This window comes from Buteo buteo, chromosome 1 (assembly GCF_964188355.1).
Source record: "Buteo buteo chromosome 1, bButBut1.hap1.1, whole genome shotgun sequence".
Lineage (NCBI taxonomy): Eukaryota > Metazoa > Chordata > Aves > Accipitriformes > Accipitridae > Buteo > Buteo buteo.
Genome location: NC_134171.1, coordinates 14,644,356 through 14,669,892, shown reverse-complemented (window position 1 = coordinate 14,669,892; position 25,537 = coordinate 14,644,356). Strand labels below are relative to the sequence as shown.

Here is a 25,537-nt window from a genome sequence, read left to right as displayed (position 1 = left end):
TCCAATGAAGTCAACAGGACTTTCTCCAGTGACTGTAATTGAACTCGGGTTTCATTTGCACTCTTAACACTCACTTAAGAGCTTGCCTGAGAGCCAAAAAAGGATGTAGATGGCTAATGTGATTTTCAGACAAAATAAAATTCTTAAAAACAATACTCACAAAAATAAGGGTTTTTTTTGAGATTTTAAAAAAACAACCAAACCAACCCTTAGTTTTGCTATGGTCTGCATAGAAAAGCCTAAATTCCCATGAAAGACATGAAATTCTGACTTGTTTGTGGAAGGGCTCATTGCTGAAATATCTTTGGTATTGTCCATCTACACACATTACGACCTTGCCCTTTTTAGAATTAGCTCAAATTCAGCCACCGATGACCAGCGTCTGGTGCTGTTAAATGCAAAGCAGGAAAGCCATGTCTGTAACATCAGTTCCTAGGATAAAAGAAGCTGTGATCAGCACGGTTTGACTTTTCTCTGCAGTTCACATTTGCATCAGCACTATTAAATATTTCTGTGGACTGAAATCCCAAGCACAAGCAAACCTTTAGTCCCTGCCCCTCGTGGTACCAAGACAAATCTTGTCCAAATGGTAGAATAAACTAACACAGCGATGCTCTGACAGCAAGAAAATTTGAAATAAGAATTGCAGTCCCTTTCAAGTTCTACAATCCGATTTTTAATACTTTACAATATTTCGCCTGTAATCTGTGCTTGCTCAAAGCACAGAAGAGAAAGGAAGGGCTGCTCATGCTATCATCTGTGAGGCTGGTTGGTTTTGAAGCATAAAACTGGCCCTAGGCTGAGCACCCGTCTGCCTCTCCTCTCTCTCTCAAGAGAGCTGCCTACCATCCCAGTCACTTGTTGCATCGCCTACAGTGGTTTTCTCTCCACACGCTGGAAACAATGCACCTGCAAGACTACAAAACGAGCATGCTGGTTGCCTTGGGTTATAGAGACAGCACACTGAATACGAATCACTTTTTTTTTTTTTTTTTTTGTAAGACAGACGAGATGATAAGATGTCCTCTCGGGCCGCACAGCCCTGCAATACGCATTTACCTCCGAGTGACGCGAGCGCCGGTTCCGATACTCGCGTCTCCCCCTTGGCAGAGAGGAAACCCGGTCCCACCGTCCTCACCAGGACGCTCGTCCTTTCCCTGCAGGAACGACTGGAGGGGAAAAAAAAAAAGCAGAGGCGCTAAGGACGAAGCTAGCCGACCGGTGATACACCCCCCAACCCGGCTCTCCCCGCCTCACGCAGCCCCGGGGAAGCCGAAGCCGGGGCCTCCTCGCCGCCGCCGCCTTATTTAGCGCGGTTTCCCCGCCCGAGGGACCGAGGCTGACCCCGCCGGGGCTCCCCTGGGGCGGGGGCAGCCCGGCCGGGCGGCCTCTACCTCAGGGACAAGGGGCTGCCGTGAGGGGCAGGGCGGCGGCCGCGCCGGGAGCCGTTAGCGCAGGGCGCGGGCAGCCGGCTCCCCCCGTACCGTACCGTACCGTACCGTTACGGTACCGTACGGCTCCGGCAGGGGAGGGGCGCGGAGGGCGGCGCGTCCCGTACCGTCCCCCCGCCGCCTCCTCCTCCTCCTCCTCCTCCACCTGCTGCCGCTGCGCCAGTAGCCGGCTGGGGGGAGCCGCCCGCCTCATCCCCGCGGGGCCCCTTTGTGCTGCCGCTGCTGCTCCAGAGCTGCCCTCAGCCAGGCGGCGGGTGCGTCACGGCCCAGGCGCTGCGGCCGCCCAGAGTCACCCCGCGGAGGGAGAGCCGCCGCCTCGCCCCCCCCCCACACCCCGCTCCGCCATTGCTGCGCGGGCCGCGGCGGAACGACGCCTCGCCGCCCCCGAGGAAGGGCCGGGAGCCGCGGCGGTGAGTGGCGGCGGTGAGTGGCGGGGGCCGCTGTCTCGTCCCTCGCGGAAGGGCCGGCAGCCGCGGCGGTGCCGCCGCTCGCCGGCCGGCCGCGGAGCTGGGGGGGGGGGCGGTTGCCCCTGCCCCTGTGAGGGGAGGCCGGGGAAGCGCCATGGCGGGGCGCGGCGGGAGAAGGGCGCGGGGTGCCCCGCGGCGGGGGGGCTGGCAGCGAGGGGAGCCGGCGCTGGGCGGGCGGGGAGGTGAGCGGCGGCGGCGGGGGGGGGCCGGGGCGGGGGCCAGCACCGGAGCCCGCCCGACCCCGCGGGCTGAGGGGCGATGCCGCAGCGGGGCCGCGCGGGACGCCCTCGCTCGGAGCAGGATAACGGGTCGGGGATTTGGGGGCGCTTTGGGGCTTTGCTGGCGTTTTGTGGTTTTTTTTTTTTTTCCGTTGTTCGTTTTTTTTTGTTTTAACTTTGACAATGAAAGCGCTGGCCGTCTTTCTTACCTTCCGAAACGCCAAAATGTAAGCGAGTCACAGCGACCTGTAAGCGAGTCACAGCGACCAAAGCGTTTTTTTTTTTTTTTTCTTCTGCTGTAAGATATTTCCCCCGGGGAGTGGGGAAAGGTCTGGTGCATCCCGAGTTTCTGACGTTTTGCATTTCTTGTGCCTGTGTGCGTGTGCCAGCAGAAAATCCCTCTATCCTGGAAGAATGGTGAAACTGGGGAATAATTTCAGCGAGAAGAGCACAAAGCAGCCCCTTTTGGAGGATGGATTTGACACCATCCCCCTGATCACACCCCTGGATGTCAATCAGCTCCAGTTCCCACCTCCTGATAAGGTACAGTAGGCTTTAGTTTCCACCCTGGAGAATCACACCCAAATCTCAGGCAAACAACAAAAGAATAGGTTACATGTAAAGAGCGGCTTGGAAATCTTAAGAAATACGGGGTGTTTTAAGGCATGTTGGTTCCCTCTGGGGAAAAAAATTAATAGCTAAGCTCATGAAAATCCAGTAGTAGTGATTTGCATTAAAAAGCAGTGGGAAATGTTAGCAAGAAGCATATATAGATTTCAGTGCTGCTGTATGAAATACAGAAACATGTAAGCTTCTCTATGCTGTAATGTCATAGCCCTTCCTATTCTTTATCTTTCTTTTTTGTATCTGGAAGGCACTGTGTATTCTCTGGGAATGACGTGAATTTTCTCCACCCAGAAAAAGCCCCCCTAATGGGGGGGATAAAGCACTGCTTTATTTCTCTGCAAGATGTGCATGGGCAGACTGGCTACAGAGAGAAAGAACTTCCATGTGCCTTCTGTGCTTCAGTAGGAAATTAATGCTAGCCCCAGACCAGCTGAAATAAGGAGATGAGTACAGGCAACTGAGTTTTCTCCTGGGCGACTTAAAGGGTTCAAAACCCTCCAAATAGGTGATTCAGATACTCTGTAGCTGGAGGGGAGCGGTCGAACATGCTGCTCACAGGTTGGAAGGGAAATGTACGTCCTGGATTCCTCATTACATGGCTTGATTACTAAGGTTTTAATTTTAAGGATTTAGGGAGGTGGTATGATAGCCTGTAAATATTTTTATTCTCCTCACAATAAAGAATTCAGTTAACTAAGTGTTACTACAGGTAAGGCATACAGTAGTAGGATACTTTTTCAGATATTTCAATATTCTGTTTTTTCAGTACCCTGTTTTAGTAGGATACTTACTTGCACATTTCTCACATAGGCATCTGGCAAAAAAGCTTTGCAGTCTTTGGAAAAAAAAATTATCTGGGAAGTGGTCAGTAATATCTTCGTGTTGATTTTTATTTTTGGCATTGTGTCTTGCCCGAGCTCAATTCTACTTCTAGATAAACTGGTAGATGTATGTTCCTTATAGGTCAAAAAAATTCACATAATCTTATCTTGGGGTAAAGAATTTTAGCTTGTGATATTTGCCTCGGTAGAGTGTTGCTTGTAGGCAATACAAATAAATTTGTGACCTCCATTTTAATTGCTATCAACATCATTCTGTGTTGTGTATGGTGACCAGTTGGCAGACATAAATGCAATAAGCCGTAACAGCTGTTAGAGAGCCTGAGGGTCCATTTTCTGCCCTCGGTTACGTGGGTGTAAATCTTGTAACTGAGGACAAAATTGCACCCTAAGGCTTTAAAACAAGTTAAGTCTTACTGTGTCTGGTAGCCCTGCCAACTGGTGACTGGATATAACTGATTAGCAAGGACCAACGTCCAGAGGAATTTGTTATGTTACTGCACTGCTAAGCAGAAGTCTGAACTAGGGACCTGTACGGTAATAGGTTTAACCTGAGCAGAGCCTCTGTAATGAACCCAGGAGGTTCTGTGCCAGCCTCATTACTCCTACTAGAATGGGGTGGAAGTCCTCCCACCTTCACGGCATTTGCCTTGAACGAAAGCAAATGCACAACTAGGCTAGAAGCTTAAATAAAGGAATATTTGATTGGCTTTTCTACTGTTTCCACTGTCTATTTGTATATTAGCTTTCCTTTCCTTTTGCAAACATAGAGGGGGAAAAATTAAAAACGTATTTATTGGTCCTACTGGCTTCTTTTTGTAACTATCTGGTTAGTCATGTCAACGTGTCTTTACTGGTTGCTACAGACTTAAAGGGAGTAGAGCAACTGATGTGAAAAAAAGAAACAGTATTAAGATTGACACACAGATCAAATTCTGAAGTACGAAGACACTCACGTATAATGAATAGGAGTACATACTTCATATATCTATGCTTTTTACTCACAAGGCTCCAGTATGGCAGTGAAGCATAACTTCTTGAACAGTAGTGACTACAGTGCTAAGAATTTGAGGATTTTGACAGGTTCTAAATTAAAGGGGTGAACTGATTTAAATTCATATTTAGGTATGTTAAACAAAAGAAGACATTACATAACCAAGCAGATAGAACTGTACGTTCAGTGTCAGCTGAATGTGATTTGAGTTGCCTGAGATTATGCAATGTAAAGGGGGGAGGAAGGGAAGTAAAATGTTAAAAAGCATTCCAGGAATCTTCAGGCAGTTTACTTCCATGATGCTGTTGGGCAGTTGTAAAGTTAAATAGCTAATAATTATTATCTTATTAATTATAGCTGAAAATAAGTATAGTAGTTTCTAAACCTATGTCCTGCATGTGTATGTGTAATGATGTAAAAGTGTCTAATAAGCTTTGTGGTACCGAGTCTAGGTACAGTTACACATTCTAGATACCATTTCAGGGAATTGAGGAGAGGGGAAACCCAAAGCTTTAATTCCAGTGTCTGGCTACCTGTAAGTGTCACAATCTTAATTTCAGAATAATGTAGCTGCTGTTGATACCATGGGCTGTGCTAAAGATAGAATCTGGTTCTAAAAATCTAAAAGCGTCTAGATATTTATTCTTTGGAACAACAGAGAAAATGGAGCAAATCTTAATAGCACTGCCAACACAATAAACTGCACCCTATCTTAAGAGTGATACTTTGCAAAAGATCCTGAAAAACTGCAGAAGCCAAAAATGAGGCAAATAGGTTAGGTATGTGAAAATTTTTTACAATTAGAATGCCTAAGAGAGCGCTAGAGATATGACTGACGTAATGAATATTTTAGGAATACAGGTAAGGTGCTAAATTGTGTAGCTTGGGGCAGTAGCTCATAGCAAGGAATAAACTGAAGTTAGAGCCCTAGGTGTTTCAAGAAATCTCATTAACACAAGGGTTTGTGTGCATCTTGCTGCTTGCAGCTGATAATTTAAAAGTTAGATGTTAAAAATAAGAGTGCAAAGAGCTCTAGTCTAGCACATAGTGAATAGCAACTAGATAGGTCATTTCTCTTCTTTTAAACTCAAAATCCTGCCACCAAAGAACATGGCTACTGGCAGCATTATCAACTGCTAAATTTCTGTGGGCACTCTTCAATCGCCATGTCATCGGTCACCAGTTTGAAATCCTATTAAGGGGATCTCCGGAAGCAAATGGAGGTGGCTATTTTCAAACTGTACAAAGCAGGAAGTTTCATGATTTGGATTTGAACTAAGTACATGCTTGCTTAGTATAGCAGCACAGTACCACCACAGCTGAAAAATTTGAATGTTTGTGAAACTGCTGCATAACAAGTCTTCCTGTAGGTCCATCAGAACCACTTTGAGAGATAATTCTGTTGATGATTGCTATGACAGGAAAAATAACTAACAACTTACAGCTTCCAAAGAAGAGTTACACAAAGTGGGGGGAAAAAAAAAATACTGTGCTAGACACGCTTGTAAGCAGGGAAGAGAAGAGTTAATGAATAAATAAGATTCTTGTGGCTGGCTTCAGCTGACAGCTTTTTTATTCTGTTTTTTTTTTTTTTTAAAAGGTTGTGGTCAAAACGAAAACAGAATATGAACCTGATCGCAAGAAGGGAAAGTTCCGTACTCCTAAAATAGCTGAATTCACAATCAGCATCACTGAAGGGGTTTCAGAAAGATTTAAGGTAAGCAGTGCTATGTGAAGATGTTCGTGACTCAGTTGTGTCCACAGAAGTCCCTAAAATCAATTGCTGAATGTAGTCAGAACTAGCTATAACTGAGTGGCTGTTGTGCATATAGCTGGGTATGAGAAAAATAAATTCAATGATATAATAATTCAGTATTTAGCAATTAGAAGCAAAAGGAAATCTTGCAGAATTATTGCTTGTAATCCCTTGCTGGCAGATGAATTCAGAAGGCACTTCTGTCACCATGTGGGTTTCGGAATGTGACTGGCCAGCATGTATGTGGGCTGCACACAGGTAGCTCTCATGGCATGGATAAAGCTCCTGTTAGTGTTGAAGGACAAGAACCACAAGAGTATTTGTTTTCTTTTTGGCTGCTTATTTTTCACTGTGGCCAAACCATTCTCTTAAAAGCACTGTCATAGCTCATTATGTATTTTTTTTATAGTTAAAATGTATGACTTGGCAGCTCAAGGATGTATACCAGAGCTCTTTGCTATCTGTTTTCCTGGTCCAGTTGTATCTTACAGCTTGGTGATGACTGTTAGTGGCGGATGGCAGTTCAGCAAGAATCTGACTCAGATTTACTCTTTAGTGTCTGCACCCCTATTGCTCCCTTCAGTAGTCCCAGAGGAAAGCTGAGAGCTTAACTGGTGCAAGGATTGAATTACCTTTCCCCCTTCTCACTGGAGGATAGGTTTTCTTGCTCTGTGTAAGTAAAGCAAAACAGGAAAGTTGGCACTTAGCTCATGCTTTCCTAGCTATTCTCTTAGCAAAGGAGGACTACAGCTTTTCAGTGCCGTTAATTTGGCATGTTGCCCAAGGATGCCAAAGCATTTTTAAACAGTAGGCAACCGCACTGTTCAAGGCACAAGTACAAATGCATTTGGAAAGCCTAACGTTTAGTAGGAGGGAAAAATACGGAGTTTCAGTAAAGATGTGGATTCTTTTTATGTTGCACACTTCTAACCTCTCTTTGTATGATAGGAGTTTTAGGCCACACCCAAAGATTATAGTTCTGTTGTGCCTGACCAGTGCCTCTAAAAGCTGCCCAGGCCCAAGCCTACCTTCAGAATTGTATATGCAGTGCTCTGTGGAATTGGAGCATGCTAAACAAAGGGAAGGCTCAAGGAGGCATTAGAGACTTTAGGCTACATTTGCGAAGGAACTGTGCAGACTCTTGCCAGGACAAATGTTTTAAGTGCAGGTCACCTGGTGGAGGCTTCAGCCATACAGTGAAGCGTGTAGGTTCCCAGTAAACTGTGTGGGGAACCACCCCAGATAGCTAATAAGAGATGTTATGGGGTGTGGCAGGGATTTACTAAGGAGGTGAGAAACCTAGTTCCAGTTTTTCTGTTCCCTGATTTGGAACAAGGACATCCCATCCCTCAGGGAAAATGCTACATTCTGACTAATGTTCTTTCTCTTCCTGGCACTATAGTACTAGTCCTTGAGAGTAATCCCCTTCCTCTCAGGTGAGGGTTGTGCACTATATGTTGTTGGGTAAGATGCAGATGGACAGCTCAGAACAAGGAGAACTTATGTCTGGCTGTCTTTTGTGCGTGTCCTGGTCACACACTAAGGTGATCTGCAAATGCTTACTACATTGTAGAAGAGAAAGGGCAGAAAGTGTTTAGTCTGAGTACCCTGCTAGGACTTTGGTTCCAAGCAACTGAGCAGAACCTATACCTGAGGAATTTTGCACTTACCCACTAGCTGTAGGGACTAAGGGATTTCATCGCTCAAACTTTAAATGTTAGATAAGGAAGGGTTTTGAATATCTTAGTCACATCTAAATGTTTGCGCATCCCTTTGTAGATCTGGTTTCTTTCTGTCTTTGTTGGGAGAGCTGAGCAAATGAGACCTCGCTGAACAACGAATAAATAGCTTGTCATGCTGTTGGGTGGTCTTTTCTAATTTGTATAGCTAAACATTTAGAAACCTTAACATTTTTGCGTTGTGTTTTTATATACCTTTGGATGGCATACTTAAATAAAATATCTTTTAGATACTACTTCGTGATGATCACTCTGGGATTAATCTCATACTACAGGGTTGCTAGGTTTTGCTGCTAGGTAACTACTGCATCAGAGAGAGGTTTCAGTATGATTTGGTATCTCTTGGGAATTGCAGGGTGATTCACACGGTGGCTGTAAGTCTAGGCTTCTAAAGAAGAGTGTGGGGGTTGATCAGTTAGGAAAATTGTGGTTTACTTAATTGAAAACAATAGTTTCATGCAGAACATTCAGGTCCTAAAAATGTCCCTTAATCTCTATATAACGCTTCTGGAATTGAATTATGCTGCTTGCAACATTTTAAAGAGAACTGACTGGTTCTCCAGCAGGGATGATTGTCATATTCACCACTCCCAGTAGTAAATATTACATGAATAATTGATGAAATTTCATAAATATGTAGATGAAAAGTACTGATTGTGTGAGGTTTTCTCCTGGGTCCTTATTAATTGTGAACCATCATGTTAACTGCTGCTGTTGATTCTGAGAGAGCAAAAGGATATTTGTTTGAAAATTAAATATTTGCTATAATTATGAAATGCATTATTTAACTGGTGGGATATTGACTTTGGCTTGTGTTCATGAAAAAAGCTTCAGATGCCATTTTAATGACTTTAATATTGTACATCACCAATGCATAAGCTTGCCACAAGACACAGCCCAAATGTTGTGCTAAAAATAAAAAAAAGTCAGTCATATTTACAAATAATTCACATGTGTATTCTAAGATGTACTCCTTAAATAAGGACAAAGCAGATTGCATTTTTGGGATTCAGCAGTGCAGATCATCTAAAGCTGTTCTTCTTGAGAAATTATACATTATAACAAATGAAGCAACTACAGCATGTGCATATGTCATGTAGATCATTTGGTGGTTTAGCAGCTGGGTGAATAAGAAATTATAAAATGTATTTCTGTATTCAGTCCACATTACCACAGTTATTACAACAGAACTGAGAATGTTTACAAAGAAAACTGCAAGTATAATTTTCCTGTATGAAGCCACATTCTGAATTCAAATCAGAATCTGTCAGAAGAACGTGAAGACTTACTGATTCTGAGAACCCTGTTGTCTTAATTTAGTTCTATGGCACTAACCACACCAAGGAAGATGTGATTTTTCACTGAAGATTATTTTTCATTGAGAAATAGAAGTCTTGGTTTTGTTCTTTGAACAGCGTAGGCTAACGTGGGGAGTTGGTCCTTCACATCTGGAAAGCAACTTTGAATGTGGCAGATTTTTCTTCTGTAAATTGAACGCTGTACAGAATAACACAACAAAGCTGGAAATGTCATTTCAAAGGAGTCTTATGAATCGGGACATGGGAGGAAGCTATTGCAGGAGAAAATTGATGGTATCAGTTACCCAAGGCCAAACCTTTGCGTCCCCCATTGACAGAGCAGCATTTTTACAAACTCCAGTTGGATTTTGTTGTGGGATATTTGTTCTGGTGCCCATTGAATTGGGCTACAATTGACAGTTGTGCACAAACACACCAATTTAAAAAAATGTCTGTTGTATCAAAGCATCAGATTTTTTTCTGTCTTTGGGGAAACCTGAATAAAGAACATTCAGAAGTATTTTGAAAGCAAACACATTTCCCAATAAATCTCAAGCCCTTAAATAAATGCAAGCTGTGGTATGCCTTCAACCATTTGGTTCTGTTCAAAGGCAATTCAATTCTTCAGACTTTATCCTTGACATCTCTACATACATCTAACGGCAGAGCCAAAGCCTCAAGCTTATTTCTGTGGTAAGACCATATGGTGCAAGCCATGTACTATCAAGTAGCAAGCAGTTGTTGAAATGTGCGCATGAGATTACGGAAGAGAAATTGAGACTTCCTTTCAAAATCAGTTCTTGCAGTTTTTACCTGGTTATTTTAAGACTGAAAGAATGTATGCAACATATTTAAATATTCAACCTTTGGTCTGTCTTAAAGGGGCATCCTTTACAACATATTTCTGCCTCAAAGTTTTTTTTCCTGTTTTTAGTAATACCAATGATTATTACTGCTGCAAAAAATAATCAGAGAAAAGGAAAATACTTCTCTCTTTGTTTCTGTGTGATTAGTCTGTGTGTTGAGTAGCTCTTTGCTCCCACTTAAAAAGTCTGCTAGGTGCATGAGATGTCAGCTGATTCCTGTACAGGATATCACTTCCTTAAGTATATTCTGTGTCTGTCACTTAGTGCTGGAAGAGTGACAGGTACTTACTGCCATGAGTAGTTCTGTTTTCTTCAGTAGAACTACTCACAGGATTAAAGTTGTTCACAAGTATAAGCATTTGGCAGGCTTTGAATTTTTCCGTTATTACTTCAAGCAAGAAAAAGAAAGGAGATTCTTTTTTCAATGTAACTGCTATTTTAAAACAATTGATGTAATTAACTGCATGGCAACTGTCATTTTTCCTTTTTTTAAAATGTTTGATAATCCTCTGATACAACATTGACAATCTTCCTGCTAAATCTGATACAACATTGACAATCCTCCTGCTAAATTTTTGGCTAAAAGGAGTTTTCTTACAGTCAGAGCTGGAAGATTTAGGTAAAGTGGATGCCTAACAGCAGCTCCACTGCTCTAAGTCAGGTTTCCTCTGCCATTGTATCCATTGGAAATCCTTTTCTTGGAGCAGAACCAGTGACACTGGTGACACAGAAGATGTTTTGGGTCTCTCCAGATGTAACAATCAAATAGCCTTTCCTCTTCTGTAGTAACCTTTTCCAGCCTTTCTCCTGGCCTCAGTAATATCTTTTGGGTTTGTATGGGAAGGTAACAAGGTTCTTATCTCAGGGCCACAGGGTTTCTTGAACTGCTTCCTCAGATCTCTGTAGTTAAGAAACTAATACATGGTGCCATGTGATGGAGGATGATGGGAACACTGTCTTGAACAGCTGTGTTAAGCCATGGTGCTAGACTCTCAAGGCCACTGCCTTGTTAACCTGTTTTTGTCTAACAGTATCTCCCTCAGGTTTCGTTAATGAACTTCTTTGCAGGCTGGTTCTGTTGTCTTGCACTGTTGCTGTTAATAAGCACTGGGTCTGTAGCTTCTTTTCAGTTACTGTCCTTCATGAACCTTATCTGCCTTTCTTGCTGCTACTCCCAATCATCTCCAGGTAAGCATCCGAGCCAGTTCTCTCTTCCTCTTTGTCGTCTCTGTTTGAGAAGGACAGTCTTTTGATTTCTCTTGCTTTTTCTGTACAGTTTACCCCCAAACTATCATCCTCTTTGAGCACAAAGCTTTGATGAGAACATTCTGGTGAAGAAGTTGAGTTTAATAGATAGATACCAGTCATATAGCTAATGACTGACGTGATGTTAGAAATACTCTTCTGAAATGAGGCACCTGGTTGTGTTTTGAGTCACCAGTCATCTTGTATATGTATGTATATTCCCACAGCTAGTATGGGAAATTGTACCAAGTTGTTCTGTATAATTTGGATTACTCCTTAAATGAATATGAGTCAAATGTTGCATGTATAGATGTGAATATTCCTTTTTTTCTTTCATGTTGCCATTTACTTCAAACTGAACATTTCTTAATCTTCAAGTGCATTGTTTCAGATGCATTTTTCATGTAAAATTCTAGGACAGGCCCAGATAATAGCAAACTACTCAAGAATATGATTTTGGAAAAGCAGGAATGTTAGGGGAAGTGGAGGGCTGATTTCAGTGTTCTCTAACATGCTGGTAGAGGGCATCGTGCAGCTGGAGATGCAGGATTTTAGTGGAGAGAGGTGAAATGGAGGTCACAGCCATTTGCAGGGAAGTCAGTGTGATGTTTTATGAATTTTAGTCTGTAGGATGTAGCCAGACACAATCTATTGTAATTACAGTCTGCCTGCCTAAAATTCTCTTGTAGTTTAAATTGGATAGCAATAATCTTAATTTCCTGTCCTAAATGTTGTACAGAGTTGCTGTATTTCATCCCAGAGGGCTTTGCATTTCACTGGTGAGCAAAGCATAAATTGGTTGTAAATCACTTCATATGAAAGGTGCTCTATAAATGTATGTCTTCACTCTTTTTGTTTGGTGCTAGCACCAAGTCTGTGTGTAGCACTTTACAGACGAATCAGAAATTAAAGTTGTGTTTCCCAAGAGGCTGCAGTTGAAACAGATAATGCACAGATGTAGAGCAGAGATGAGATGTGACCGAGTGGCAGTGATTGAGCAGTGAAAATTACTGCATGTCTTGTTAGTTCCACTTTAGTTCCACTTCTTGTCATAACAGGAATGCTCCTTGGTCGGTTTGTGTGCTGAAAGGTGCACGACGCAGGGAAAAGCGTGAAGGAAGGCAGTGCAAAGCAGCACAGTAAGAGCGGGTTAACGAAAGAATTTCAGGCAAGAGGAGGAGGCATGACAAGGAAAGTTGAGGTGAAGGCAGAGGAAAACCAGATGGCATCCAGGCGTAATTGGTTCAGTGGGATACAGGCAAAATGGAAGGAGACAGAGGTAAGAGGAGCAAAAGGGGATGGAGAGAGAGAGGTAAGAGGAGCAAAAGGGGATGGAGAGATAGAGGTAAGAGGAGCAAAAGGGGCAGACTTGTGCATGCCTTGAAACATGGTTTGTAATTTGTTCAGAAAGGGACAGGAGTCAGGAAGGGGTGTGAAGAGAAGCAGGCACAGTTGGTGCAATTGAGGAATTTTGCTGTAATATTTGGGCTTGATTAAAAAGGGAGCACAATAAATGTTAGCAAAGTGAGAAAGGAGGAGACTACAGTAGCCAGGCAGAGAAAATACAGCTTGCAGTTTTTTGCAGCTGTAGCACGGACTGATTGGGAAGATCTAGCAGATCTTGATGGTAAGGCCTTATCACAAGCGGTTTACATGTTAGTGTAGTTGTCAGATCTAGTGAGTTTCATTTGTTCAGCTAAATGCTTACAGAGTCTGAAGACGGGGTTTTTTTTTTGCTGTGGGTACACTTAGTTCATTCATTAGTCATCTCTCATTTCGATTACTGTAATGGCTTCTGGCTAGACATTGTCCTTCTTCTGCTCTTCACTTACAATCTATTAAAAAATCTGCCACATACATAGTATCTTGTCATTTTTTCTGTTCACCTAGTTTTGCTGCCAGATCCCCTTAAAACCAACTTTAAAGTACACTCTCAAGATAAAAACAAAACCACACTTTGAGTTCCTAGTTAAAAGAAACGGTTGGTTGTGCCATGTTGTAGTTATTTCATAAAAAGTATTTTAAAAGCCCATCACTCGTGTGGTGTGACAGTCACCTTGGAGTTCTGCAGGATGTACATGGCAGTGAATGATCATAGTAATTCAAAAGACTTCTCCTGCCACTGTGTGGGGTCCTACACTCAGCCAGCTGGCTACCGCAAAGAGAAGAGATTCAAGATTTCCTTCCAGAAGAGAGGGAGTGGTTCTTGCGCATGCATTGCATCCTCCTGTACCTTGAATAGGGGAAGAGGGAAAGTTGCTGCTAGTGCCTCAGTAGGAAGAAGAGAATAACTTCCCTTTAGTTTATAGTGAGTGTGCAAAGTTGCTCTGGGAGGAAGCAATAAAATGAGAGCTTTGGTAGTGCTTGTGTTCTAAAGAGCAGCTTGTCGCCTTCCCTCTTTCCATGTTTTTATTTCTGAAAGGCATCTGGGAGGAGAGGGCTCAGAAGGTGAGGCAGAGAGGTAGGGTTGCACAGTGTTACTCATGGGGGAGAGAAGCTGACTGCCTCAGGTTCAGAAGTGAACCTGGGGATCTGAGTATTGTGGGCCATCAGTGGTGGGTTATTATGAGAGTGAAGGAAAATGGCTATTAGAAGGAAGAGAATGATTTTCAGCTTATAAGGGAGAAGTGGATTGGATTAACAGGTGATTGCTATCACCTTGGAATCCAGTGATGGGTTTCTTTCTGTCTGTGTCATTTGCATGTGTGACTGTCCTTTACTTAAAGAGAAGTTACTCGTATCCTGAAGGATGGTAAGAGAAGGGAGCTTCTCTCCTAATAGGAAGGAGACAAGAGCTTACTTGATTAGGGATTTGCAAATGGAGTGTGATTGCGAACTATTGGAGATAATGAGAGTAAAAATTTACATGTTAATACCAAAATTAATAAAATTAGGAAATACAGTGAGGGAGAAAGATTCAGTGAGAATTATGAACCAGGAGCCCTGAGAGCTCTTCCCAGGGGCTTACTGTGTGGCAACGGAAGAACCATGCTGGATTGACTTGTACAAGCAGTGAGAACTCACAGCTCCATGTAGGTCGCTGAAACAGGTAAATGCTCCATGTCTCAGCAAGTCAGCCCTGAGACTGTGGCTCTGCAACTTGCCAGGCTCCAGCAATCCACGCAACACTGGGCTTTTGACCTCTTTCAAAAAACATAATTACTTTCCAAAACAGTTTCAGAGCCTTGGAGAGTGATCCTGCAGTGACTGTGGAAATACAGATCTTTTTCTATTGTCTAATATTTGGTCTGAACTACAAAATAGCTTGTTAGCGTTACAGTATGTTCCTGAGGCTTCATCTGTATGTCAAAATGGTTATAACTGGGAAATAATGTTACAAGTCTACTATTCCCTGCTAGTAGGATGGCCAGGGAATATGGTTAAAATGCTTTGAGATTTGAGAGTATTTTTCAAAGCATTTTAAACTGTTTACTCCTATCTGTGGAGGACACAAATGTGAGCTGAATCGATAGGTACCATAGCAATAGTTCTGCTTGGTGTCCGTGTCCCATGTCACAGGCCTGTGCTCCCAGAGAGAGCAGCCTTTGTCAAAGGCTGTGTGGAATATATCTTGTAGGGCATGGGCAGCCTCAGCAATAATCCCATCCGGATTTTATCTTTTCTGTCCTCGCTTTCTAGTCTCTCTTTTGCCCTTCTGCTCTAAGGGAAAGAGCAGTGACTGGCAGAGCAAAAGGAACAGCGTAACATACGCTTTGAGTCAGTGGGAAGTGAATGACCCAAAACCTGCAACTTGGGCCAGGCCACATGTGTGCTGTAGAGGTGCTGGGCTGGAAGAGGAGTGCCTCCTCCTTTCTGGTTCCTCATCTTGCCGTGCTGCCCAGCAGCAGCTGGAGCTCGGTGGGGAAAGGCGGCCTTGGGCCCATGGCCCCACAGGCAGACAGGGCTGCGGACTTGTGCTGGGGCGTCTTGGCCTGGTGGGGCAGGTGTACCCCGGGCATCTGCATTCGGGTACAGCGTGACACAGGCAGGGTGCGGGACCTGGAGATACCAGCAAGGCATTAGAGAGGTCGGACAAGGAGCCCCAAGTGGGAACTGCAAGCTTAGGGGAGAAAGGTCAGTTTTTCTAGAACCTGGAGTGCAAGGAGAATTTTGGGGGGAGAACAGAGAATAAGGCTCGTTACAGTTTGGAAGATGGGATGCAGGGTTTGGGCCAAGCCAGAGTGTGAAGGGCCTTGTACGTGTGTATGGGTGAGATAGCTGAGGAAACACAGGAAGAAACCCAACCAACCACAGAAAAAAAAAAGGGAGAAGCCTGATTAAAAACATATGAGAAGGACTGAGGTAGGGCATAGTTTGGCCAGGAAGGGGGGGAGCGGGGGTTACGTTGTTCATTACTAAACTGGGCCACAGAGGATGACCAGAAAAGAAAATGCACTTTATCTCTTGGATTCGTGCAGGACATACTGAGACATGGGACACGTGAGCAGAAAACATGAGGTTGGCAAGACAGAGTGATCTATCCATGTTTAACCTTTGTGTATGCAAATGAGTAATAAACTTGGGGAAAGAGTAGCTGGATTTAAAATTTATGTCAGTGTGAGGTTTTCCGAGAGTGATTAAGAATATGTTTGGGTTGTTTTTTGGTTTTTGTTTTTGATATTTTTTTTTGTAATCCAGTGACTGTTCTGAGAAACTGAAGATGTTGCTGTTAACCAGGAAGGTCCTTTGCTTTATGTCTTATTTTGATTGGCATTGTTACATTAATATCTGTATTTCTTCTGCTAAATTACTTTCTGATCTGCAGTTCTCTCTGCCTCTCCTCCAGCCCTCCTTTTTTTTTTTGTTCTTATTTTCTGTCTAACAAAAATCCTGATAAAATCCTTGGCTTCAGCAGCACATGATACTCCCCAGCCTTGTTTCAGCCAGGAAATCAGCACTCACTGTTGTCTGCCCATGGTGAAGTTCGCTTCCCCAGCATAAGAAGTCCCTAAAAGTTCATCTCAGTCCTTCAGTATGCTAGTCCCACTGCCACACGCAGTTTGCAGTGTTGCAAATCCTATTAGTTCTGGGGTTTATCATAAAGGGAGTGTGTGGTGGGTTTTTTTACCAAGAGGCAAAGCTACAATTTTTTTTATTGCTTTCTCAAATACCAGATTATTCTTGTTTGCATAATTGACCCTGATGTGCCAAAGTTCTCTTTTTAGGAGGTGTATAGCTAGCTTACTCATTTTTCTTTAAAATTTAGATCATATTGTACTTTAATTAATCACATAATCTTGTTTGTTTCTGTTTATTACTGTTTCTTATGCCGTAGCACATCCTGGCTTCTTTCTAACTTGACAAAAATAAAAAAAAGCTCAACCACTCTTACTCTGTAATCTCCTTGAGCTACTCATTTCTCTATCAGTAGAAGCTTTAGAATAATAAAAACACACATCAGGGACACTGTCCCACGTAATGAATGCTATTTGCTCACACCTTCCACAAAAACGGGTCTGAATTAGGGAGCTTTGCAGCATAACTGCAAAGCCAAAATCTTGTGCTTTCTCTTGTCAGTGGGTGAGGCAATTCTAGAGGTAGTTCTGTCTCTCATCTCACCTAAAAGGCTGCCAGTCTCCAGCTGCTTGGAATTTTTTCCTGGGAAAGGTTAGCTTGATACTAACACTGATTTCAGATTCAACTTAAGGTGTGTCTTGGATTTTCCTCCAGCCCAAATTCAGGACCAGGGAGGTAAAAAGTCAGTGCCATGTAATGCAGTCTGTAAAGGCTTCCCTGTGAGCACTGTGGAAAGAGTTGCAACAGAACTTCTCAAGGCTAGCCCTATGTTGAACATGGTGTATTCCCTTATGGATCTGGCAGTGAACTACTTCTGTACAGTCTCTGTGTGATGAAGACGGACTGTTTCAACCTATAAATTAAGGAGCATTGAGCAACCAAGCATGCAGACTACTGGTGTAACTATCCATACATGCATAGCAGGCGTAACAAACTCTCATCCTAACAAGAGAGGGCAGACATCACTTTCTCCTTGCCCTGCTAGTCACCTTTGTATTATCTGGGTGACACCTATGCTAACTTACTGTCACCTGACTCCATTCTTGGACAGGCGCAGGGAAAACAAACATGCATACCAGCTGACATAAACTAGACTTACACTTACATCATCCAAATACTGAAAAAGCAGCAGACCCACACTACCTCGATGTGTCCTTCTGGCCTCGTGTGCGCTGAACAGAAATGCAACCAAAAAAGCCTTGCAGTACAGAGGCAATGGGCCACTGACCAGATACCCACTTACTTCTTTGAGAAGGGGGAGGTAGAAGCACTTAATGTACTGCTTCCCTGTTCTCCCTCAATAATTAAGAATCTGTTTTTATCCTTTGCTTGATTTTACTGTTAACTGCATTGATAGCTGGCTTCTGCTGCCTATAGTAACAAACAGCAGTATAATAAGCAGTGCATTACTAACATAAGCATGTTTTGTTTTTCTTCACAGGTAACTGTGCTGGTCCTTTTTGCCCTTGCATTCTTAACGTGTGTTGTATTTCTGGTAGTCTACAAGGTTTACAAGTATGATCATACCTGTCCAGAAGGATTTGTTTTCAAGGTAAATTGTGTACACATTCTAGAAAAATGGGAGAGTATGTAATATTCTCTGTGGTATTTTCTGCATAACCTTGGTTAAGTCATGCTGTATTGCATAGAAGTTTGTTTTCATACGTTAGTGTGCTTCCTGCTGTGTTTCTTTCTGCTTAATTTATAATTGAGGTTGTACTATTGCACAGTTTCCATAATGTTATTTTGCTAATGCTTTAAACACTGAAAATATAGCAAAAGACCCAACACCAGCGTCCTTCAAACCTACTTTATCTGCAGTTGTCTGGACAAAGCCCTCATTTATTGGATCGTATGGTTTAGTCTTGCATGTTCCTCCAAGTTTATGTGTCTTAAGAAAGAAGAGAATGATAAAACCTGGAGGAAAAAAAAATTACTCTGGAATATGCGTCAAAAACAGTAGAATGATGTTCTCATTAAGAGTAGAAGAGTTACCTTAGGGTTATTTTTGTAGAAAGAACTTCTTGTTCTAGAACAGTGACCTCTGAGCCCTACTGCCACAGGCCAAAAGTGATGCCAAAAAAGGGAAAACACATTTACTGGAAAAAATCCTGGTGCTAACTGAAAGGGAGTCTGGGGCTCACTTCATTTGTGTGAGATGGTAGTGCTGGCTCCTCAGCTATGACCTGGGCTGAAAGTCAGAAAGGTAACATTGATTTCTCAGTTGTAAATTTAGCAGGGTTGAATTTGGCTGTAATTAGATAAGAAAAGTAACAGTGATGATGGCATTCTTCCTTCTAATTTTTTAAGAATATTTAGTTATGTAATGAATCAAATGGGTACCTAGTATGATCTTCAAAAGGATTAAAGAAGGAGTGGCTGCCTCAGCACTCCTTGATGATCCTGTTCAGGACTTTTGATTCTGTCACTTCAGGTGCATAAATATCTTACAAGAATCTAGTCCAACTTTATAATCAGCGATGCCCTGCTGGATTAACTTAGCTCCAAGCATTCAGTATTAGGTTACTGCTTTCCCTTAGTTCAAGGGCAAAAGATCCTGTGGTTAGAATATTCGGCTGTAACTTAGGAGATCCAGCTTTTGGCTCTGCTGTTGGTTTTTTGTGTTGTCTCAGACAAGCATTGAAATCCTGCTGTGCTCATATCTCATGGGACGATAGCCTTTTTTTTTCCTCTAAGCTTTCGCTTGGCTTTGAGCAATTTGGGATATGAACTGTACATCCCTACCGAGCCTATCTTGATGTGATCCTGACTTGACAGGAATGGCCAGTTATGTGCTCCTGTCATAAGTCTATTAACAGTCTGCTGCTTCTGCTTCCTTTCATACCGTGTTGTCCTCTGCTTTGAGTTGCAGCCTTATGGCTTCTTTTGTTCTTTCTTCCTAGTGTCGCAAACATTGAAGGGGAGAACAGTTTCTTAGCTATATTTCAGTTACACTGTGAACAGAATCTGCTTGGGTTTCTCTCCTTAGGGCCCTGTGTTTGAAACAGAAGTCACACAGAACATCCTATAGCTCATGCTTTGTTTTTAAGGTGCAGCACATACACAGGGCTGTGCTATTATTAACTCTTTCCCAGTGTTGGGTTTTGTGGAAGCTGTTTCCTAGCTGCTTGATGGCATAAAGCCAGGAGACATAGCATCTTTGGTCATGTAACTCTTGAGAGTGTTACAGGATAAACATGTTGGCAAATGACACAAGGCCTGAAACTAGCAGTGTTGACGTGAATTTGTATTTGTTGTCTTTGCATCTTTTTTTGGGAGAGTTCATAATACATAATGGCATAGCTTGGCACAGATGTCCTAAGAGAGATGAAGAAGTCTGTCACCTTGCGACCAATGTCTCTGTGAACTGGCTTTGTGCTTCAGGTGAACTCAACAGCATTCTCTGGCCTGAATGTCCTCTGGCTTTGGATGCTGATGTGATTTTTCTGGATAAGGGCAAAAGTGTCCCCTGCCTCAGGAAGCCTGGTACCATGGGAATCTCTGCATAAAGGCTGAGCTACCACAGCTGTGAGTCAGACTCACTCTTCTCTGCTTTGATGCTCTCATACATGGAGCGGTTCCAAAGGTTTCAGTGTTTTCAGCCTTTCTGCTGTCCTACACATCCAGGGCTTGAAGGTGTGCTTAAAAAGGTGCTTATTTTCCTTTGTATAGCAATCTTAAACTGCTCGAGCCTCAATTTTGTGCTTGCTCAAGCTTTTCTGACACAGCCCTAATACTGCTGTTGTGTAGATCACTCCTCTGAAGCACTCTTTACTGGCTATTGGTGAGACTCACCAGAGTTTTTCTCAAAGACCTGAGTGCACTTGGATCCTGGAGGAATTTCTCCAGGGCTTCAGTATGCTCCATACTGCATCTGTTACCCTTTAGCTTTTGTTGCCAAGGCACCTGCATTCTGTCAGACTCAGGGACAGTACAACAAAGTAATTTCAATGCATTAAAGACAACACCATCATCTATTGAGTTTGGAATTACTGACCCAGCAAAGTTAATGTGACAGAAGATACTATTTATAAGTGAATACCACTGGGGTCTTTATGTCAAGGGAACAAAGGAGTCATCTTAATACATCCAGATACAGACTGGCACCCAGGATTTTCTCTGGCATCAAAGGCCTTAACCCATAATCAATTTCTGAAATAGAAGGGCTGTGAAAGAAACAAGAGACTAGCAACTCACTCTGGAGCATCCCAGTGTCTCCTCATGGCCTTCCTTATTACTTCTCTCACCTGGTAACCACGGAAACAAATAAAAAGGACAGACAGGAATGTTCTGCATAAGCTGAAGGTCTCAGGCAAGTGGCAGGGTGAGAATCGGCACCAGTTCCCATCACTCAGTCACTCCTGAGTGCTGCATGGATTGCCTTGATTAAGAGCTAAGGAAAGGGGGGCTGTCCTTGGGCAGTACACAATGAGTAATAGGGGAAGTTTTTCCTGTCTTTTCTAGAAGCATGAAATCCCAGGAGCAAAAATGCAGTCAAGATGGAAACTCTGCTGTGTGTTTCTTTAGGCTCTTGTCAGATGTGTGTGTATTTGTAACTACAAAAAATAACATTACTGAGTCATTTTGCCTGTTACAAAGCAAATTGCTTCTAAAAGCAACACAAGATTCTGTGGCGTTTTTTTTAGACTGGCAGTAATCTTGGCTTGTCTTCAGTGCTAATAATTATATTTGCTTCAATTTCCTTGGCAGATCTCATTAGATCAATGGATTGTGTTCCTTCCCCCATTTTAAATATTTAGAATTGTGACTACATCCCATGACTAGGTGAAATAATCACTAGAAAGATGTCTGTGTCTATGTACTTAGTCATGTTATCACATCAGATGTAGTGTCAGTTATCCCAGATAAAGCATGGATGATGGCATGGTTGTTGTAGGTGAACATATGTATCAAATAGCTGTATTTCAGATTCCTGGACTATTTTTTTTTTAAAAATCTATGTCCCAGGCTTGCAGCTGGCATATACGATGATCATGACCATGGGGAAGCCTCTGTTGACTTAAACAGTGCTGAATAGGCACAAGTGTCTTCTTAGCCGGGGTTAAATCCCATCTGATTTCTAGTGCTACTTCAAACACAACTGTGAGGGAAGATTTGCCCTGGTTGCTACGTTAACAAAAGGTAACAAATAAACTGAACCTGGGTGGATGTGGTAACTTTGAGCACTATTGCAAGTCTGACACACATGGAGGCTTCTGTCACACAAGCAGGTTAGAGCCGATGAGGTGTTAGCTCCGTGGGAGGACTGTTAGTCTTGTGACAGCGACTGTTCTTTTCAGCAGTCAAATTTGCCACAGGATTGTATTCTCTGGGGGCAGGCAGGTTCATAAGACTACCTGTAGGCCTGTTGTTTTGGCAAGTCTTGCTTTTTTCTTTCATACCTTTTGATGCTTTTTTTCAGTCTAACATTTTTAGGATGCAAAATTTATATTCAGCCAAGACTGTCTGCTGGATCTTTCCCCCAGTCATTTTGAGCTTTATGATTTAAACCATTTGAAACTGCTGTTAGTGGTGCTTATTTATGCCACTTTTGGTTGTTTGGGTTTTTTTGTTTGGTTTTTTTTTTTTTTTTGGTCTAACCAGGACAAGAGTCAACCCAAAAGTAAATGTGGACACATTTGAGATAGATAGCATCTGGTCCTAAAAACCATGACATTTTTGCATGTGTTTTTGTGCTCAGAAATTTCCATTATTAAAGTTTCATTTGCCAAGTTCTATGAGAACAGTAGCAGTTCAAAGTTGCTGTGCTGTAGTATTATAAATGTTGGTCTTGCAGTGCTGGAAGCAGGAAGACCGAAGAGCCTGTTTCTTTTTACAATAGTCAGAGTAGAAATGATTATTTTTCCTCCAGCTGCAGCTACTCATAGCTTGTATTTTAGAGGGTCAATTTAGTTGCGCAGATGACTACCCCAGCAGTCTGAGGTATCAGGCAAGACTGTCTGGACTGGCAGAGATGGCAGAGGACCTGCGGAGAGACCCATGACCTTCTGAAGCAAAACCTGGGGGGGGGGGGGGGGGGGGGTGTCACAGGATATGTCCAAGTCAATTTTTTCCTTCAGTGCAACTAGCTGCTTCGTTGGCTGTTACTGCATCATCACTGGAACAGTTGCTAGAGGATAACTGCTGACTAATGCACTGCATGTGCACATTCACTTTGGTTTTTAAGATGACAGCAAAGTTTGGCTCCTCCTTAGTATTTAACTCTCTAAATCAGGTATTTCACTTTCAAAAGCTCTGAGCATCTAGCAGTTTCTGTGTTGTGCTCTTGCACTTCTAGGAGATTAAATAATGTAGTCCCACAGCTAAAGATAGCTTTTTAAAAGCCTGCTGTTGGCTACATCTTTCTGACAACCAAGACTGAAGTATTTTCTGTGTGTGTACACACTTGCACATAAGCTTGGCCACCCACAATGTGTTCCCTGTATGACTTATTTACTGGGCTGTAAAACTGTTCATACCTTGGCACCAATATATCTGTATTAATTTCTGTCCCTCAGACTGAAACCACAGTATTAAAGTGCCTGAAGCTAATCTAACAGTGGGATGCAGACATCTGTAATTGTAGACCAAACATTTGGAACTAGGTGGGGAGGAAAAACCAGCAAAATATGGCTGGAACTAGAGACTGAGTCCTTTTAAAAATAATTTCAGGCAAGCATGTTTCTGTAAGTTAATTACTCTGGCATATAAACCCAGATTGGGCTTCCTGGCAAATGCAGGAGTAGTTTAAGTATTGCAGGGAAGAACATTTTGAACACAGTAGGACAACACTGTAGTTAATTGCTGTATGTTGCATCTTGACTCACAGAAATTGAATGTTGGCTTAGACTAAAAGGAAAAGAAAAAAACCCCTAACCTACTTTCAGTGTGTATGGGGCTGTATCTGTAATCTAAGTGATGGATTTTCTTTTCAGAATAATCAATGCATTCCAGCTGGGTTGGAAAACTACTACTCCGAGCAAGACTCCAGTGCTCGAGGGAAATTTTACACAGTCATAAACCACTACAATCTGGCCAAACAAACCATCACGCGCTCAGTGTCCCCATGGATGACAGTACTGTCAGAAGAGAAACTATCTGAACAGGAGACTGAAGCCGCTGAGAAATCAGCTTAGTATGATAAGCTAATTATTAACACTATGTCATTTGAAGGTAACTAAGGGACTTTAAGGAACTTTTCATTAAATATAATTATGGATAATTTAGAGGTTACTCATGTTTATGGTGCAATTGCTTCTGTTTGCTGATACTGCTTTGCAAAAAAACCAAAAAAACTTGCTGCAGAACATTCATGGGCATAAAACAAGGTGCATATCAGCATTGCTTTAGAGCTTGGACACCATTTTCAATGTTAAAAAAAAAAATCCAATGTTAGATATGTTCTTGCAGTTTATTGGATACTGACAGATTTCTTCACTGGATTTTTGGGGCTTGGACCTTAGATAAATCATGTGTTCTGTTGTCTGAACTGATACTTTATTTATTAATTATTTTAATTCTTTGTCATTTTGCAAACTGAAACACCCCAGCCATAACTAGAGTGATCTCTTGTTTAGCTGAAAGCGATATTAAAAATTTAGTTTTGGCTCAAGCAAGAATGATAGCGTTGATGTCAAGGGCATAATGTAATGACTTGTATGGAGAAAGAAACTGTCAGGTAGCATTTTTCTTACATTTTCTTTACTGTTGTTTATTTGTAAGTGATAATGAAGTTCTCTGCAACAAGGCATGCTCAATGTTTTATTATTGCTGTCAACAGGATTTAACTGCATTTCCACTGTGGCTTTAGCATCTTGGTAAGGATGTGCACTGAAACACAAACTAGATAGACATTATGGAAAAACACAGACAGTTTTAGTGATTAATGTTGAGGAAAGTGTAAAAAATATACAGTTCAGGATGTTCTAACGAGAAATGACATCTTTTGATCATACTTGAGGCAGAAAGCCTATTCATAGTAGATGTAGTCCATTATGTAATCTGATGGATACAACCGAGGGAGTAATATGTCTAAATTTTCTCTTTCATTACATTAACATTTTCCTTTTTTATTAATTAGAGCTTTCAGTTTATGTATGGTTTGCAGTTTGATACTTTTTAAAACACAGAGCATCACAAGTGAAACAATAGCATATTAGATAACACAGCTGGCTGTTTTAAAGCTACATGTGAACCAGAGTGAAGAGTAGAACTGTTTAGGTATGGCTTGGGAGGGGAAAACACGTAGGAGAACATAGTATTGTGGATGCACGTTAAAGTTCCATTGTAATTACAAACTTATCTATTCTTTGTGTGAAACCATGTTTTCATTTTTATTATAAATCTTAAATATATATTACAAAAAAGACATTAATTTAACAGACAAAGTAAGTGTGTGAAACATCTGGGCAAGCAAGTCACCTTTTTGTTCATATAACTTGAATAGGACAAGGTGTAGTGGACATGTCAAAAGTTGCCTTTTTTTTTTTTTTTGGTAGAGACTATACAAAAGTGAAGGGCAAACACTGGTATGGGCTGTTTCTAAAGATCGGTAGTGGAACAAAAACGCTGAGCTCTACTTTTATTTTTCTCCACTAGAACTGCTTTATCAACAACCTTTTTTACCAATACAGTAAAAATAACCATTATAACTTAATTCTCTAGGTTTGATATGAAATGTGCATTACACAGTATATCTGTAAAAGGCTTTTTATTAAGTCATTATGGTATATGGAATGCATAAAAAGCAATAAATTATGTGCCAAATTTTTCTTTGCATTTAAAAATTTCAAGCTTAAGATACTCAAGACATACCATGTTTGCATTTTCTAATGGGCATATGCTTCAGTGAGTGTAATTAATTCACATGTAACTTTTGACATTTTCACTCTCTGCAAAGTAAAGAATGAGGATGATGCTGCTTGTTGCATATAATGTATAGAAATGTACATTTCAGAAGAGAGATAGCAAAACACACATTGCATATCAACATATTTACACAGGACATTCAGATTTTACAAG

The 25,537-nt window shown here is 42.0% G+C and overlaps 1 protein-coding gene across 4 annotated transcripts; it reads left to right on the top strand.

The window, feature by feature from the left end:
- The first annotated feature begins 579 nt into the window (after nucleotides 1-579).
- Nucleotides 580-25,349, top strand: NSG1 (neuronal vesicle trafficking associated 1). 4 transcript variants are annotated; one of them, XM_075022996.1, is made up of 5 exons: nucleotides 580-1,861; nucleotides 2,526-2,679; nucleotides 6,197-6,313; nucleotides 17,958-18,068; nucleotides 23,452-25,349. In XM_075022996.1, exons 2-5 carry the CDS (start codon nucleotides 2,551-2,553, stop codon nucleotides 23,650-23,652), a joined length of 558 nt encoding a protein of 185 aa, XP_074879097.1. In that variant the 5' UTR covers nucleotides 580-1,861; nucleotides 2,526-2,550; the 3' UTR covers nucleotides 23,653-25,349. The 4 variants fall into 4 exon arrangements, with proteins under 4 accessions (XP_074879097.1, XP_074879088.1, XP_074879078.1 ...); XM_075022987.1 differs by having other exon boundaries at nucleotides 598-1,874; nucleotides 2,529-2,679; XM_075022977.1 differs by having other exon boundaries at nucleotides 600-1,861; nucleotides 2,529-2,679.
- Nucleotides 25,350-25,537: the final 188 nt, after the last annotated feature.

Coding starts and splice junctions, on each gene's coding strand:
- NSG1 (XM_075022996.1), top strand. CDS start 2,551: ATGGTGAAACTGGGGAATAATTTCAGCGAGAAGAGCACAAAGCAGCCC. Junction 2,680..6,196: donor AGTTCCCACCTCCTGATAAG/GTACAGTAGGCT, acceptor TTTTTTTAAAAG/GTTGTGGTCAAAACGAAAAC. Junction 18,069..23,451: donor CAGAAGGATTTGTTTTCAAG/GTAAATTGTGTA, acceptor TTTTCTTTTCAG/AATAATCAATGCATTCCAGC.